Here is a 17,512-nt window from a genome sequence, read left to right as displayed (position 1 = left end):
ATTACTTCCATTCATAGGTGCTAACCTAAACTTGTATGCCTTAATGTAAGTGATGCTACTAAACATTTTGTCCACATATGACTCTACATCCCTATTCATAAAACTAATAACTGCAACAGAATGGACACAACCGATTCCATTAAGCTGCCAAAGCCTGCATGAGCAAGTTCTTTCTTCAAGATCCACTTCATAAGCATCTGTAGTTCCTCTTACTTCAAACTGATTTAGTCCACTAGGTAAGACTTGGTAATGTCTTAGACCCTTCTTAATGTCATTCACTATTTCTCTAATTGTTGGACAAATTTGGTTGCCCTATCCTAGACCCTTGCATTTCTTCTTGAACACCCTCTCCATCATACACATCCTCAACTCCTCTAGCATGGTGATAATTGGTTTCTTCCTAGCATCAACAATCACAGCTTTAAAACTTTATGACATTCCATTCTCCACATCATCACAACATCTTCCTGGTTGAAAGTAGGCCCTTGACCATGTTTTGGGGTCTTTGTCCATCAGATACTCATGAGCACTTGGGTCTAGCACTTCAAGCTCTTTCATGGCAACCTTAAAATCTACCTCTGTTGTTGCTTTACATGCCTTCCAGAATATGCTTTCATATTGGGCACCACTATACCTTTTCCTAAGGTTTTGGCTAATATGCTTGGCACACTGCCTATGCTCTACATATGGAAGGAGTTCTTTCACAGCCTCAATCAAACCCTGTTAACAAATTCCAAATATAGTGAATAAGGATGCAAATAGATTGGAAAATTAATTACAAACAATTAAATTACCTTGTGTTGATCCGATATTACACTGTATCCATAGCGTAAGTTAAGTCCCAAGTCATCAATGAGTAAATCCAAAAACCACCTCCAATTTTCCTTATTCTCCACACATACTACTGCCCATGCAATAGGATAAATCCCATTGTTTGCTTCCCTTCCAACAGCACATAATAACTCCCCTTTGCATATCCCTTTAAGGAAACAACCATCTAAACATATTATCTTCCTGCATCCCTCCTTCCACCCCTTCTTCAATGCATCAAAGCAAACATAGAACTTACTAAAGTAGTTCTTCCCATCTGGCATATGATTTACATCAAGCTTCACAGTGCTACCTGGATTTGATCTCCTAATCTCTTCTGCATATGACCATAACTTTGCATAATGTTCAACTAGGGTACCATCTATTAGTTGGAGTGCATATTTCTTACCTCTCCTGCATTGAACAACACTAACATGAATACCAAACTTCTGTGACACAGCTGTTCTTAGCTTTCTAACACTCATCTTTTGTCTAAGTAAGAATTCTCTTGTATAATGACTCCCTATCCAAGCATAAGTGACCATGGACCCTAACTTGTAGTTCCTTGCACATTTGTGGACTGGCTTTAAAGACTTAATTTGGAAGCTTGATTCATCACTCATCCAAGATGCCTACAACCTGAATGTGCACTCACCCTTGCAACACTTAACCAACAATCTTTTCCTATCATTTTTCTCAAAGCAAAGTTGGTACCCATTCGCAACAACATAGTTGCATAACATTGATTTTAATTGAGATGGATTTTTGAACCTCATACCAAGTATTGGGATCTGCTTTTTCCATGGAACTAACTCATTAAAAATGGAATGTTGTTGAGTTACATTGGCATCCTCTTCATGCCCATCATCATCATCTATGTTGTTATCATTTCCCTCTTCCTCTTTGCCACATAATCTATTTAGACATTCATCACCCTTTATCCTATTCATAGTGACTATGCCCTCATTAAAGTCCACATCCACATCTGTTAGGTTATCAATTTCGTCCTCATTCTCACCACCATCAATGCAAGAATCATCTCCATCCTCCTCTTCTATTTCAGAACCAAACCAATCTTCTATTCCTTGACCATCATGGTCCACATACATACAAATTTTACCATCTGTCCCATATGCTTGAAAAATGAAACCACCATAGTCTTCATTGTCACACCCCCAAACCAAGGGTGGGGGAAACGTCCGGGGGTGGAGGACTTCATGTATAGTATCACAACAACGAGTATAATAGTGCTCAAAGTAAAAACAACCAACATAAATATAATTGAAAACGTTACACCATAGTATGAGTTTACACGTTTCTAAATCAATTACATTATGTTGACAAAAATGAAATGTTTAACGCCTTAGCGTTCCATCCTCAAAAGCCGCTGATTTCCTGTTTTACTGATTCCCTGAGAATACAAGTAGTTTTGAAAAAGTGTCAACAATTAAGTTGGTGAGTTCATAAGAGTTTTATTTGATAACGATGTCATTTTCCTTGTAAAAGCGAGTGAATATGATTCCAGAAAATCCAATATTTTCTTGATAGAATGTGTAATGAAAGCTCCTATGTTATGCAATAATGTACCCTAGAAAGTGATGGGTTTTAGGTACAACAAATAAACTAGAAAACAATTCCTAAGTTCACATGCAACCTACTTTGGATCTATGTTTTAACTATTGAACATACAACTTTGAATTGCAAAACAAGAACCCTAGAGGAGAGAGGCTAATTTCGAAATTAACAAACTAGGGTTTAGGGTTTACATACCTTTCAATTGTAATAGCAAACAATTGATATTCCCTTGGTCTTGATCTTGATCTTCTTGGAAGCTTTAGCACCACAAGTGTAATGCCTCTAATGGAATCACACCCAAACTAGCAAGAAGGAAAGTAGAAGAGAGAGGGGAGAGGGAGTATGCAAAATCTCGGCCTTAGGGTTTCTTCAAAACAAAGAGTGACCAAAAACATGAACCAGGAGGCTCCTTATATAGCTGAGGGATCTAGGGTTTAAGGGAAACCCTAGTTATCCTTTGCTTAGGGCCTAAGCAAACCCAAGGGCCTTATCCAAGCCCCTATGGACGAAATTATTAGGGTTTCCCCTAAATATTTCGTCCACCCTCTTCCAAGGGGGTTCTAGAGCCTTCCACTCAACTATTAGATAACTGCAAACTAGTCCCTGCACCTTATAATTAATTCTTTTAACCCCAAAATCAATTCTGATTAATTTCTGGCTAACAATTAATTAAACATAATGATTTCTAATTAATATATTAATCCATTAACATATTAATAAATCATTTATATATATATATATTAATTTATTAATCTTATAAATTAATATCTCTCCTTTCATAATTTCCTTGTCCAGTTGCTAGGTGGAGGGCAACCCAAAAGGACTGTGCTGCTATCAATTCAAGTACATACCAATTATAGTTATGGGCTTAGACACCTAATCCAACAGTCTCCCACTTGGATAAGTCTGTAACTATAATTGCTAGTATGCCTTCTAAATCTGACCAGCAAATTGTAGCTTCCAAAAGCTGCTGCCGAACTCTGACCCAGTCAGTTACGTGTCCTAAGATAAGTGATCATATAATCCTTCGTTCTGTTGGATATCCCTAGACATAAGACATGGAATGTAATCAATCTCTTTGTCCAGAATCTATGTTTCCCGATTCCTGATTTGTGATGATGTAGGACTTCTAATTGAACACATCAATTTAGTCCTGGCTGGGCCCAGCACATAAGTCAACACCAAATCATCGAGGGGCCCACAGATATCGCTTTTCCTGTTAGGGCAAAAGGAACGAATAAACGTTGACTCATATGCTTGTATCTTTTACTCATCAAATTATACATGACAATACGTTTTATAACACCAAGTTACTGATGCGGTTTCGTATCACCAATGTATTACCGACTTTGTAAATTACAACTCATATATCTTCGTTTCAAAATTATAAGATATTATCGTCTCAGTATTACTCGTGATGAATTCCATGAAGTGATACTCTGAGCGAGGGTTTATCCAATACTCAAATCTCAATTTCTGAGTACTCATGAACATTGCAGCAATTCTATTGCCATGTCTATCCTTAGACAATCTGCAATCCAATTCATGACAGTCTTAATTCACTACTTACTTCCAAGAGTACGAGCGACTGTGGAGTTTGAATGATCTCATTATTCAGGAAGTAAAACATGCAAAAATGAAACACAATAATAAACAATTTGACAAAAGGCAGAAACCAAACTTATAAATAATACTTTATTATTTAATCACCAAAAGTCAATTACATTTACTTTGTTACAAGTTTCAGAATAAAACTAATCTAACTACTAAAACTAATATCATCTTTCAGTCCTATGCTCCGAGCATGCTGAATATGCTTAGCCCTACTCAGACCCTTTGTGAGGGGATCTGCTGGGTTATCTTCAGATGACACCCTCTTTACTATAAGATGGCCTTCTTCAACTCTATGTCTGATGAAATGGTACTTTCTGTCGATATGTCTGGTCTTACCATGATCTCTCGGTTCCTTTGTCAAGGCAACCGCTCCTTCATTATCGCAGAACAGTTCCATAGGCTCTTGGATGGTTGGAACAACTCCGAGATCCCCGATGAAGTTCCTCAACCAAGCTGCTTCTTTCGACGCTTCACTTGCTGCTATGTACTCTGATTCACAAGTAGAATCAGCCACCGTATTTTGCTCGGAACTCTTCCAAGTAACTGCTCCTCCATTCAGTAAAAACACCCAGCCCGACTGAGAACGGAAGTTATCTCTATCCGTCTGAAAGCTGGCATCACTGTAACCATCTACTCTCAAAGTATCACTGCCACCAAGCACAAGGACCCAGTCCTTTGTCCTTCGCAAATACTTGAGTATATTCTTAACTGCTATCCAATGAGCTCTACCTGGGTTTCCCTGATAGTGACTGACCATGCTCAAAGCAAATGCCACATCAGGGCGAGTACATGTCATAGCGTACATGATCGATCCGACAGCGGAAGCATAAGGTACACGACTCATGTCATCTATTTCAACATCTGTACTCGGGCATTGAGTCTTACTCAATTTGGTATTGCTCTGGATAGGTAGCTCTCCCTTCTTGGAATTTTCCATACTAAACCTCTTTAGTACCTTATCCAAGTATGTGCTCTGACTAAGTCCAATTAGTCTCTTCTTTCTATCTCTCAATATTCTAATCCCAAGAATATAGGCAGCTTCTCCAAGGTCTTTCATGGCAAAACACTTTCCAAGCCAAGACTTAACTTCTTTCAAGGTTGGAACGTCGTTACCAATGAGTAATATGTCATCGACATACAACACCAGAAAAGTTACTATACTCCCACTAGCCTTGATATACACACAAAACTCATCTTCACTTCTAGAGAAACCAAACTCTTTGACTTTCTCATGGAAGCAAAGATTCCAACTGCGAGATGCTTGTTTCAATCCATAAATGGATTTCTCAAGCTTGCACACTCTATTGGGGAACTTCGCATCAACAAAACCCTCTGGCTGACTCATGTAAACATCTTCAGCCAACTTCCCATTAAGGAAAGCAGTTTTGACATCCATCTGCCAGATTTCATAATCATGAAAGGCAGCTATGGCGAGCAATATCCTAATAGATTTAATCTTAGCCACTGGCGAGAAGGTCTCATCATAGTCAACCCCTGGGGTTTGAGTGAAACCTTTTGCAACCAGTCGAGCCTTGAATGTGTGCACATTTCCATCCATGTCTGTCTTCTTCTTGAAGATCCATTTGCACCCAACTGTCTTACGACCTGGTGCACTATCAACCAAATTCCAAACTTGGTTGTCATACATGGACTTAATCTCGCTGTCCATTGCCTCTTTCCACTTGGAAGCCTCTGGGCCTTCCATTGCTTCCTTATAAGTGACTGGTTCATCTAAGTTTACCAGTGTTCTGTCACTTATGAATGTGTCACCATCTGAAGTAATATGAAAACCATACAACTCAGGTGGCACACTCACCCTAGTGGATCTTCTAAGAGGTAATGAGTTATCGATTGGTTCAACAGGAACTGTTTCCTCTGGTTGAGTGCTAGTGTCATCTAAGGTTCCTTCATTGGCTGACTCTTGAATTTCTTCAAGGTCAATAGTGCTCCCACTGTCCTCTTTGAATATGAGCTCTCTTTCAAGAAAGACTCCTCTTCGTGCTACAAAGACCACGTTCTCACTAGGCCTGTAGAACAAATATCCAAAAGACTGCTTTGGGTAACCAATGAAAACACATTTCTCACTTCTAGCTGCTAGCTTGTCGTGAGTCTCTCGTCTTACGAAAGCTTCACAACCCCAGACTTTAATGTGTGCTAACGAGGGAACTTTCCCTGTCCACATTTCGTGAGGTGTTTTGGCAACCTTCTTTGTAGGGACAAGATTGAGGATGTGGGCGGCTGTCTCTAAGGCATACCCCCAGAAGTGAATAGGAAGCGAAGCCCGACTCATCATAGAACGAACCATGTCTAACAAGGTTCGATTGCGCCTCTCAGCTACACCATTTAACTGTGGTGTCCTAGGAGGAGTCAATTGTGAGACTATCCCACATTCTTTCAGATAGTCGTTAAACTCGATACTAAGATACTCCCCGCCTCTATCGGATCTAAGTATCTTTATCTTTCTGCCCAATTGATTTTCGACTTCATGCTTAAACTCTTTGAACTTTTCAAAAGTTTCTGACTTATGCTTGATCAAGTAGATATATCCATATCTGCTATAATCGTCAGTGAAAGTCACATAGAATCGATTAGCATCTCTTGTAGTTGATCTGAAGGGCCCACACACATCCGTTTGTATGAGATCCAACAGACCTTCACCTCTTTCACAAGACCCTGTGAATGGTGATTTTGTCATCTTTCCCAAAAGACAAGATTCACACATGTCATCTGACTTTAGGTCAAATGATTCCAACACTCCATCCTTTTGGAGTTGGGCTATGCGTTTCTTGTTGATGTGTCCAAGACGACAATGCCACAAGCATGCCTTGTCTACACTATTAGACAAGTCAATATTAAGTACACTATTTCCTAGGCTATCAACACAAGTCACTGTTTCATACACACCATTACAAGGTAAAGCTTCAAACATAAAAACACCATTCTTATAAACAGAAATTGAACCATTCAAATCATTAAAAAAATATGTAAAACCTTGTCTGAACAATGCATGAAATGAAATAATGTTTCTCGTCATCTCAGACGAATAGCAACAATTTATTAAATCTAATCTAACATCATTACTAAGCAGAAGCTGATAAACTCCGATCTTGGTTACTGGTGAAGACTTTCTGTTTCCCATGATCAGGTTTATCCTTCCTCGCTCTATCTCCTCACTTTCCTTTAGACCCTGCAAATCAGAACAGATATGAAAACCACATCCTGTATCAAGGACCCATGAACGAGAAGATAATGAGTTATTAGCAGAAATAGTGTAAATACCTGCCGAAGATGGCTTCACTTTGCCATCCTTGATATCTTGCAGATATTGTGGGCAAGATCTCTTCCAATGCCCTTTTTGGTTGCAGTAAAAGCAAACTGCCTCTTTTGGATCAGAAACATGGGGAGTGGAACCATTGGGCTTAGCCTTTGGGCCATTACTAGATGACCCAGCTTGAGCCTTGCTCTTCCAGTTTTGCTTGGGAGGACCTTTCCTCTTTTTCCCCTTTCCCTGTCCAATAGCCAAAACAGGGGCACTCGTAGGTGTGGAGGGTATACTTTTACCCTTCATCCCTGCCTCAGCTGTCTGCAACAAGTTGTGCAATTGGGCCAAGGTCTGCTCAGTATTGTTCAAATGGTAAGTTAGAATAAACTGACCATAACATTCAGGAAGTGAGTTCAAAACCATGTCAATGGCCAATTCCTCATCAAAGTGAATATTAAGCTTGACCAAACGCTCTATGTAGCGTTGCATTCTTTGCACATGTGACACAACTGACTCCCCATCTTTCATCTTGCAAGCCATGAGTGACTTGACTACTTCGAACTTTTCTTGACGAGCTCGCTTATGGTACTTTTCCATAAGGTCCTTGTTCATCTCGAAAGGCCAGTAGTCCTCATAGTACCTCTGCAGTTCTGGGGACATAGTTGCCACCATGATGCATGCCACTTTGGTAGCATCATCGTAATGTTTCTTGTAGGCAGCAAGATCTTCAGGAGTAGCTTCATTCTCATCAAGCTCTTTGAGCTCCTTTTCAAGAACATATTCTTTGTTCTCGAAACGAAGAGCCATCTTGATGTTGCGCATCCAATCGTTATAGTTTGAGCCATCCATAACGACTTTGGAGCATATATTGAGCAAGGAGAAGTTCTGGTTGGAGGAGGATGAAGTAGAAGTGTTTCCAGGAGTAGACATCTGAAAAGAAAGAAAGTTTTAGTTAGATTTCAAGATACCTTAATAGAATAACCCAAAGATATAATATCAAGGTTAGGATCCAACTATGAAGATTCACAACTCAGAAATGGGATGCCGAGATCCAAGTGCAAATTTCATAAAGGTAGGCGAATGACGATTCACCAATTCCACCATTAGATGAAACAAACGAAGTGAAATTCCTAATTCTTTTGAGATACATTGAAACTATTCAATGGCATGTTTTAATCTCAGATTATGCTCTTCTATTTGTGACTGGGATGCCGAGGATCACAAACAAGATGTGAATAACCATGCAAATGTGCTTGGTAACCTCATTGTCTTTATCATTAACTATTGATGTGCTGGTAAACCACACACGCTCCATCAAAATGACAATTATGAGATACCCATTACTACTCTTTATTGGTGCCTTTTAGTGTGCTGGTTAACCACACACGCTCCACTAACGACCAATAAAGCATAATGTGTAATTTCATGGATTAGCATACTTTTCACATTTTTCCTAAAGTAACTAGAGTTGGGATTTTGAAAATAATGTTCTAGTACTTTTAATATCATTATACTTTTAATGAGAAGTAGTTGTCCTATCAAATCCGTTCTGCTAACGACCCTCCACTAATCAAGGAAGCGGTGGGTGAGAGTGGACACCCATTCAACTACCATTTTATAGGCAGTTTCCTTATACCCCCCTTATAGATTAGCTTCGTGAATGAGGCATACTAGCGATTTGACTGACCATATTCTTATACATATAATATTAAACCTTTAATTATAATATATATATATATATATATATATATATATATATATATATATATATATATATATATATATATAAGGTGTGTTTTAAAACTTTTTAAAACTTCAAGGGTTTATATAAATTTCGAAATTTAAGCTATTAAATTCAAATTTAAATAAACCAATTAACTAGATTTAATATTTATCTATTAATTAACTATTAATCAAATTATTAAATCTTGTAAGGATTATCTAATTAAATTAATCAATTAATTTAATCCTAATCCTTATCCCTCTAATTTCGAAAAATAGGGTAAGGATAATTATCCAATTAATCTAATTAAGTAACAATTATCCAAAAACAAGAAACCCTAGTTATCCTCTTAGCATATTTCGAAATTCATAAGGGAGGAGGCTAGGGTTTTCAAAACCCTAACCCTAATTTCGATTAGGGTTCTTTGGAGGCTAGGGTTTTCGAAAAAACCCTTTGATCCAAAACCCTAGAAATCGAAAAATTGGCCTTTAGGGTTTAATAGCTATAAACCCTAATTTGCAATTCAACAATTGTAGCAATTCAATTTAAAACAACAATGGCTCTGATACCACTGATGGGTTTTAGGTACAACAAATAAACTAGAAAACAATTCCTAAGTTCACATGCAACCTACTTTGGATCTATGTTTTAACTATTGAACATACAACTTTGAATTGAAAAACAAGAACCCTAGAGGAGAGAGGCTAATTTCGAAATTAACAAACTAGGGTTTAGGGTTTACATACCTTTCAATTGTTATAGCAAACAATTGATATTCCCTTGGTCTTGATCTTGATCTTCTTGGAAGCTTTAGCACCACAAGTGTAATGCCTCTAATGGAATCACACCCAAACTAGCAAGAAGGAAAGTAGAAGAGAGAGGGGAGAGGGAGTATGCAAAATCTCGGCCTTAGGGTTTCTTCAAAACAAAGAGTGACCAAAAACATGAACCAGGAGGCTCCTTATATAGCTGAGGGATCTAGGGTTTAAGGGAAACCCTAGTTATCCTTTGCTTAGGGCCTAAGCAAACCCAAGGGCCTTATCCAAGCCCCTATGGACGAAATTATTAGGGTTTCCCCTAAAGATTTCGTCCACCCTCTTCCAAGGGGGTTCTAGAGCCTTCCACTCAACTATTAGATAATTGCAAACTAGTCCCTGCACCTTATAATTAATTCTTTTAACCCCAAAATCAATTCTGATTAATTTCTGGCTAACAATTAATTAAACATAATGATTTCTAATTAATATATTAATCCATTAACATATTAATAAATCATTTATATATATATTAATTTATTAATCTTATAAATTAATATCTCTCCTTTCATAATTTCCTTGTCCAGTTGCTAGGTTGAGGGCAACCCAAAAGGACTGTGCTGCTATCAATTCAAGTACATACCAATTATAGTTATGGGCTTAGACACCTAATCCAACAGAAAGACCCATAGATTTCCTCTATAATCACCTAGTGTATATATGTTATATAAAATTTAAGTTAAATAAACCGTCGATTATAATCGGTCTGCCCCAAGTCCACAACCAAACAAGGAACAGGAAGTAAGGCGGGCCCACCAATTCTAAGTCGATTACAACTCAATTTTATATAACTCTAACATGTACACTTAGCAATTATAGCTGAAAACTAACAATTCTAAATGATATGTAGTTTTAATACCATAAAACCATTTCGTGTAAACCCGGTACTTTGTATTCGTACCCTATTTATATGAAAACCCGGTACTTTGTAATGTACCCCTTTTTGTATAAACCCGGTACTTTGTATTCGTACCTCATTTATATGAAAACCCGGTACTTTGTAATGTACCCCTTTTTGTATAAACCCGGTACTTTGTATTCGTACCCCATTTATATGAAAACCCGGTACTTTGTAATGTACCCCTTTTTGTATAAACCCGGTACTTTGTAATGTACCCCTTTTTGTATAAACCCGGTACTTTGTATTCGTACCCCATTTATATGAAAACCCGGTACTTTGTAATGTACCCCTTTTTGTATAAACCCGATACTTTGTATTCGTACCCCATTTATATGTAAACTCGGTACTTTGTAATGTACCCCATTCTTATGAAATGGAAACCTTTTGTAATGAGTTCGTAATGTAAATGAAACATCAACTATACCTATTATAGTTTATCATAATGTTTGTAATGTATATGCAACTTAACTATACCTATTATAGTTTAGCATATTTGTTTGTGGTGTATAATAGACTTAACTATGCTTATTATAGTTTATTATAATTATTTGTAGTGGTAGTAACCCTTTGTATATGATTCATACCTTTAAACTAAGGTAAATAATATGTAGTATCAACAACATGTACTCAAATAATACTACACACCTTGCTCAGCAAGTTACAAGGTGTAAATACGATTGTTAACTATTTTATAGTTTTTAACTTTCCTGTTCCTGTTATTGGAAAATTTATAGAAAAATCATCAGAGGTCGAAATTTAGATCCGTAAACTCTGAGGGTTTAGCAAATGTGTCTATTTTATTCATAGATTTTATCATGATTTTTAGTGATCTTTAACTTGCCAAAAGATGTCCAACTTCACAGACTGGTCCGAAGTGGTTTCTGAGATGATAGGCTGTTTTGTAAAAATCACCATAAATTGTAGAAAAATTGTATGGAGATGTGCAAGTAGTCATTTTAAAGGTAGAAATCTGAAATATTTGTACCTTGTATAGTTTTGAAAACTAAAAAGTTTAAGATGTTCAAAACAGTCCGTGAATGGAACTAAACTTTCTGATGAAAGCTGATGGATGAGTTTAGTTGTGTTCTTGGTGTTTTAACTTGTATTCCCCCCCCCCATAAAACTTAAGAAAAACATGAAAAGATAGGGGTATGAACTCACCTTGAGTGATTTCAGTAGATGGATGATGAAGAAAAGAAGTGTTCAACTCAAGAACACTTAGAAGATGCTTGAAGATTTGAAGATCTAACAACAAATACGATGATATTTGTGTAAGGAACTCTTGATTTGAGTGAAGAAGTGTAAGATAATCAAGTGAGGGATGAAATATCTTAACAATGGTGGATGAGAAGCCTTAGAACTCCTGGAGAATTCGAGAATTTGGAGAGAAGAGTGAGAGGGAAAAGTGTTTGCTCTTTGGTGAGAGAGCGAGTAAAGTGGAAGGAGAGAGAGGAGATTTTCAGCTTTTGATGAACCTTTACAGCTGGAGGAGGGGTGTCAAAGGACCAATAGTTGACTAGGTAGGGGGAATAGTGACTGAGGGTTGTACTATGAAGGTATGGGGGGGGGGGGTTGCTTGTGTCATACTCTAGATAAAGTCAATACTCCTTCACAAAATCTAACTTAATAGATTTTATTCATGGACAAAGATTTTCCCCAAAATATAAAAAAAATTAATATTTAGGGTCTCTTATGTTAAAATACGAGGTTGGGTGAAGATCTCGCGTTAAAATTACGAAAAATGGGCTTAAAACGAAGATTGGGTCAAAAACCGGGAAGAAAATGGGAAAATCCGAAGTCTGGCCGAAGATTAGGTCTCGAGAGGGTTAGAACCGAAGGCTGGTTCGGTTGGTGTATTGGAACCGAGAGGGGGAGGTTCGGTCCGAGCTATCTCGCAGGCGAACTCATCAGAAGGGACCGAAGGCGAAGCTGGCTAGTAGTTCGGTCCGAAGGGACCTTCGGTCTTCCGAGGTTCGGTTTCGGTTCATAGGGACTTCGGTTCTAATAGGAGCTTCGACTCTAAGAGGGTTTCGCTCCTATAAGAGGGTTCAGCCCTTAAGCTAGGTTCGGCTCCTTAAGAGGGTTTGGCTCCTTAAAGCTGTTTTTCGTGTAAACTTCCGTTTTCGAGCTGGTTTTGGCTAATTCAAGGGTCGGGATGCCCCAAGTGATTATAAAAAGTTGAGAGAGATTTTGAGAGAGATTTGGGAGAGATTTCACATACTTAGAGAGATTTAGGAGAGATTTCATATACTTGGAGAGATTTGGGAGAGATTTCACATACTTGGAGAGATTTGGGAGAGATTTCACATACTTGGAGAGATTTGGGAGAGATTTCACATACTTGGAGAGATTTGGGAGAGATTTCACATACTTGAAGAGATTTGGGAGAGATTTCACATACTTGAAGAGATTTCTCATACTTAGAGAGATTTGGGAGAGATTTGAGGTAGAGAGAGATAGATCGGGAGAGATTTGAGAGAGATTTCGTTTGCGAGCTTTTTAAGTGTTTGGCTTCGTAACGCAAGGTTCGTAAATCCCGTTAAGCCTCGTTATGAATGTTATACGCCCTCGAGGGGTATGGAATATTGTTTTGTCGAGTAGTTTCATCACTTACCCTGATTAGGTTTTAGAATTTCCGAACAAGTGAAAAATTTAAGTGATACTTTGTATTAAGGTCGCGAGTTGTACAATAGGAAACATAACGAAAACCCTAATATACAAGGGTTAACGGAGTTGGCCGGTTTGACTTGTTGACTTTATTTGACTTTGACTTGACCGGAAATTGACGGTTGTCACATCATCCCCTCGTTAGAAGGAATTTCGTCCTGAAATTAGCGTTTTGACTGGGACTACGAGAGTTTGGGGAAAAGATGTGGGTACTTTTCGTAGCACATGGAATTCATATGGTAAGGATCAAGCCATCTTATGTTAATTGACGACGTTTGGACATCTTATTGTAACCAGTGTTAAGTCGATTAAAAACTACAAATGATTGTTTCGGGTGATGATGTATTCTATGAATATGCCTTTATGCTCTCCGCTTTATACTTGGTATTACTACTCCGAATATTTTATAATGTAATTAGCGAGTACTAGTATTATGAGTGCTTCGACAATTAATGACGAAATTTGCAATATAAGTCCTACCAGATCTTTTATAATCACTTGGTGTAAACTAGTCGTATATCATTAAGATTGCAAGGGCATTCGGATGAGTGACCCCGCCTTAAGCCCGCAACCAAACAAGGAACAGGAAATAAGGCGGAATTACACATCCTAAGTCTATAGAATCTTAATGATATATGGCCTTAATGTTTACACTAGCCATCATAGATTTACTAGTAAAAACCTTGTGTTTTTATACAAATGATAAGACTTAGTTGGGTTTGTCGTGTTTTCTAGACCTATGGTTGGTAAACTTTAAATTGGCACTGGTTTAAGTAAAGCGAAATTTAAAACCTACATGTGGTGGTTAGAAGCACGCACCGCTATTCACTGGTGGTTCCGGGGTGGTCTCTCCTGCGGTGATCATAAGTACCCTTCCACCATCACCAGCATTCCTTGCTCTTGGGCAGTTTCTTTTAAAGTGTCCCGTTTCGCCGCACTCGTAACAGGCTGGGCTTACTCCAATGCCAGGGACATGGGTGATGGTTTGTGCCGGTGCCTTACAGAAACGGACAGTGTGCCCCTTCCTGTTGCAATTCTTGCAATGCATCTCCCGCTAAACCCCAGTATGATGGAAGTTACACTTTTTACATTTCGGAAGGTTTCCAGCGTATCGATGTATGGGTGCTGGAGTGGCATGAGTTGTGGGGGCATGAACAGCAACAGTCTGTTGCTTCTTGGTGGAGTCCTGGGCTGGTTGGTCCTTCTTGTTGTTCCAGAACTTCCTTTTGTTGCTTCTCCTTCCGTTTTGCTCAGGGGTGGTTGCTACAGTGTCATGGCTGGCCCTACGGTCGACAAGTTGTTGTGCCAATTCCTTGGCGCTGTCAAAAGTAGTGGGTTTCGAATCCAGTACACTATCTTGAATCTGGGATGATAGCCCCCAGAGGTATCGTTCCACCTTCTTCTCTTCTGGAGTGACCATTGCTGGGCAGAGGAGTGCTAGGTCATTGAATCGGGCAGTATAAGTTTCAAGGTCTGTGCCCGACATCTTGAGGTTCCAGAGTTCTTCTTCAAGTTTTTGCACTTCGCCCCTCGGGCAATACTCCTTTAGCATTAAAGCTTTCAAGTCCTCCCAGCTTATAGAGTTAGCCACTGCAGGAGTAAGTGACTTAACTCGGCCATTCCACCAAGTGAGAGCTCTACCGGTGAAAGTGAATGCCGCATACTTGACTTTGCTCGTTTCGGGACAAGCGCAAATTTCGAAAAATGGTTCGGTCCTCTCGAACCATTGCATTAGTGTGACAACTCCCCCGCTTCCACTAAAAAAATCGGGTTTGCCATTCGTGAAGTCTTTGTAAGAACACTCTTTTGTACGCCCCGTACTGTCCCCGAGGTTAGAGTGCGTAGCACCAGATCCAGAACCACCAGCACCGTTTGTACCTATCTGCGACATTGCGGCTGCCACGGCTGCTGTTACGGCAGCTTGGAACATGGCGGGGTCAAACTGCGGAGGTGGTGGTGGTGCTGCGCTGCTGGAAGGTCTAGACTTTTTCTTTTGCGGCATAGTTCTGTCATAAGTTTGTAGAGACGAACAGACAGTAAGTTTCCAATAGCAGTGACAAGTCGGATGTTTTTAAACTAGGTTTTTCTGTATTATGTCCCGACTTAAATGTATTTTATAAGTAATTCATAATGACAGTCCATATAGATAAATTTATGAATTTAGTAGTAGTGACTCGAATGTAATCTTGTAATCTTTGTTCCACGCCTGATCCACTCCTAAGATCAACTGGCATATACCAGTTGTGTATAATTAAGGTCCAATAGGCCGTTGAACTTAATGAGTCTTCCCTAGGTCCACAACCAAACAAGGAACAGGACCTGAGGTGGACTCATCATTTCTAAGTCGATCGTCTCTTAATTACACATAATCTTGAGGTATACATTACGCAATCTTAGAGTCACCATAAGCAAATCGTTTGTAATACCAGGTTATGAAGTATGTGGTAAACTCCTAATGAAACAAAATGCATGCCAATTTCATTGATATAATCTAGTACATTGAGTTCAGGAAAGTTTGACCTTATATTAGGTCTATATTTCGTTAATGTATGGAAAAACTTTGACGGCGGCACGACCCCTTGAATAGTTTAGTCTCTAAATTTGAAAGGTCGAATTCATGCATGCGAGAGGTAGTGTTTAAACGTATTTTAGTAGTTTGAGTCTTTATCGATTTTTCAGTAGTGTACACACTACTCGCGGCGGGTGTTGTTTCGTAGGCCATGGAATGAAGACATGAAAGTCTGCATTGCCCTAACCTTTGCCCTGGCTTCTGTCATTTGATGTTCTGCTTTTATCACGCGTTTTCTCTAACGTTGTTTGACGTTCCCGATACTCTCTAATCTCGGCTCGAGTTGCGGTCACTTCCTTCTGAAGGTTTTGATGTGTTCTTTTATCTGTTCGTGGCCTCCATCTAGGTGACGAAGGCGAATTGCGGTGATCTTGGTGGTAGCGCCAACCTCCATGATTTCGACTGACTGTTGCTCGTGTTTGTACGTTTAAGTGAGTGATGCGGCGTATTATGACAAGGAGAGCCCTGTCTACCAATCCTCCTCTGTTGAGGTTGTAGAAGCCTCATCCATGTCATAGGGAGGGTGTTAACCTTGTTCCTAACTCCGTCTCTGTAAATCTACGGCTTTTCGAGGCGTCGGACCATGGAAGTCTCGTCGGGGTCTTCTCCCATTTCTTCTTTTCCTTTGTTTTCCTTCGGTTTCTCTTCCTCTCGCTCCTCTTCCAAATTGTCTTCGGGGTCTTCCTCTATTATTTCTTCAGGATCCTCTTCGAATTTCTCTTTGATCCAACCACCATTTTCCTGGTTAGGAAGAATAGGGCCTCTTGGTAGTTGAGCTCCCGTCACGTTGCTTGTGTGATAATAGGGGTAGAAGAGATAATTAATAGGCGTCTAATCCTATAATTACTTATAGGAGGGTGATCCTCATTAGTCACGTCTGAAATCACATAGTGCATACTAGTTATACATAATCGGAGATAAAATAGACCTTCGAATAAATGACTCTACTCTAAGTCCACAACCAAACAAGGAACAGGAAATAGAGCAATAGTCATAGATTCTGAGTCTATAATATCTTTAATTATGTATAACCTTAGCATATGCACTTAGTCATTATAGACCTACTAATAGGGGTCTTTAGTTTTCACATAAGTTGGTTATAGTATCACCAAATACTCCTATAGTATTTTAATGTTTGCCTTATGTTTTCAATGTTTCTTTGTAGATAGAGTTGGTAAGTTTTTAGACTTGTTGCAACGCCACAACCATTCCCGGGTATATGCTAATCACTTCTGGGATAGACATAGTTGATCAGGCTATGTCATTCCCAGACCTGACTATACATCCCCAAGCCTACTTGTGCCGTTCAACAATCACCACTTTTGTTTTGTTCTAGTATGATGCTGACCTTAGTATGTATGCATGCATGTATACTTTTAACAAGAAACTATTTATTTCTAAAAGTATAGTTATTTGAAAATGTTTAATCAGAGACTTTAGTCCCAATGCATTTATAGTTTGTATATCTTATGTGGTTCGATATACTTAGTTCACTATAAACAATGCTCTGATACCAATCTGTCACACCCCCAAACCAAGGGTGGCGGAAACGTCCGGGGGTGGAGGACTTCATGTA

General features: G+C 39.0%; 1 protein-coding gene across 1 annotated transcript; it reads right to left on the bottom strand.

Moving 5' to 3' along the window:
• Window positions 1-429: 429 nt before the first annotated feature.
• LOC145127387 (uncharacterized) lies at window positions 430-1,295 on the bottom strand. Its single transcript, XM_079062599.1, has 2 exons — window positions 795-1,295; window positions 430-720 (listed from the first exon to the last, which is right to left on the bottom strand). The coding sequence occupies exons 1-2, from the start codon at window positions 1,293-1,295 to the stop codon at window positions 430-432; spliced, it is 792 nt and encodes a 263-aa protein (XP_078918725.1).
• Between the last annotated feature and the right edge of the window lie 16,217 nt (window positions 1,296-17,512).

The sequence above is a fragment of the Lactuca virosa genome, chromosome 7 (genome assembly GCF_052849685.1).
Source record: "Lactuca virosa cultivar CGN04683 chromosome 7, Lactuca_virosa_CGN04683_v6, whole genome shotgun sequence".
Classification (NCBI taxonomy): domain Eukaryota; kingdom Viridiplantae; phylum Streptophyta; class Magnoliopsida; order Asterales; family Asteraceae; genus Lactuca; species Lactuca virosa.
The sequence above is the reverse complement of the archived record's forward strand: the minus strand, read 5'-3'. Positions and strand labels throughout refer to the sequence as shown.

What these genes read in the sequence shown, in the direction of transcription:
- LOC145127387 (XM_079062599.1), bottom strand. Translation starts at nt 1,295, where the DNA reads ATGAGTGTTAGAAAGCTAAGAACAGCTGTGTCACAGAAGTTTGGTATT. An exon ending in TAATATCGGATCAACACAAG is followed by an intron (nt 721 to 794) that starts GTAATTTAATTG and finishes ATTTGTTAACAG; the next exon opens with GGTTTGATTGAGGCTGTGAA.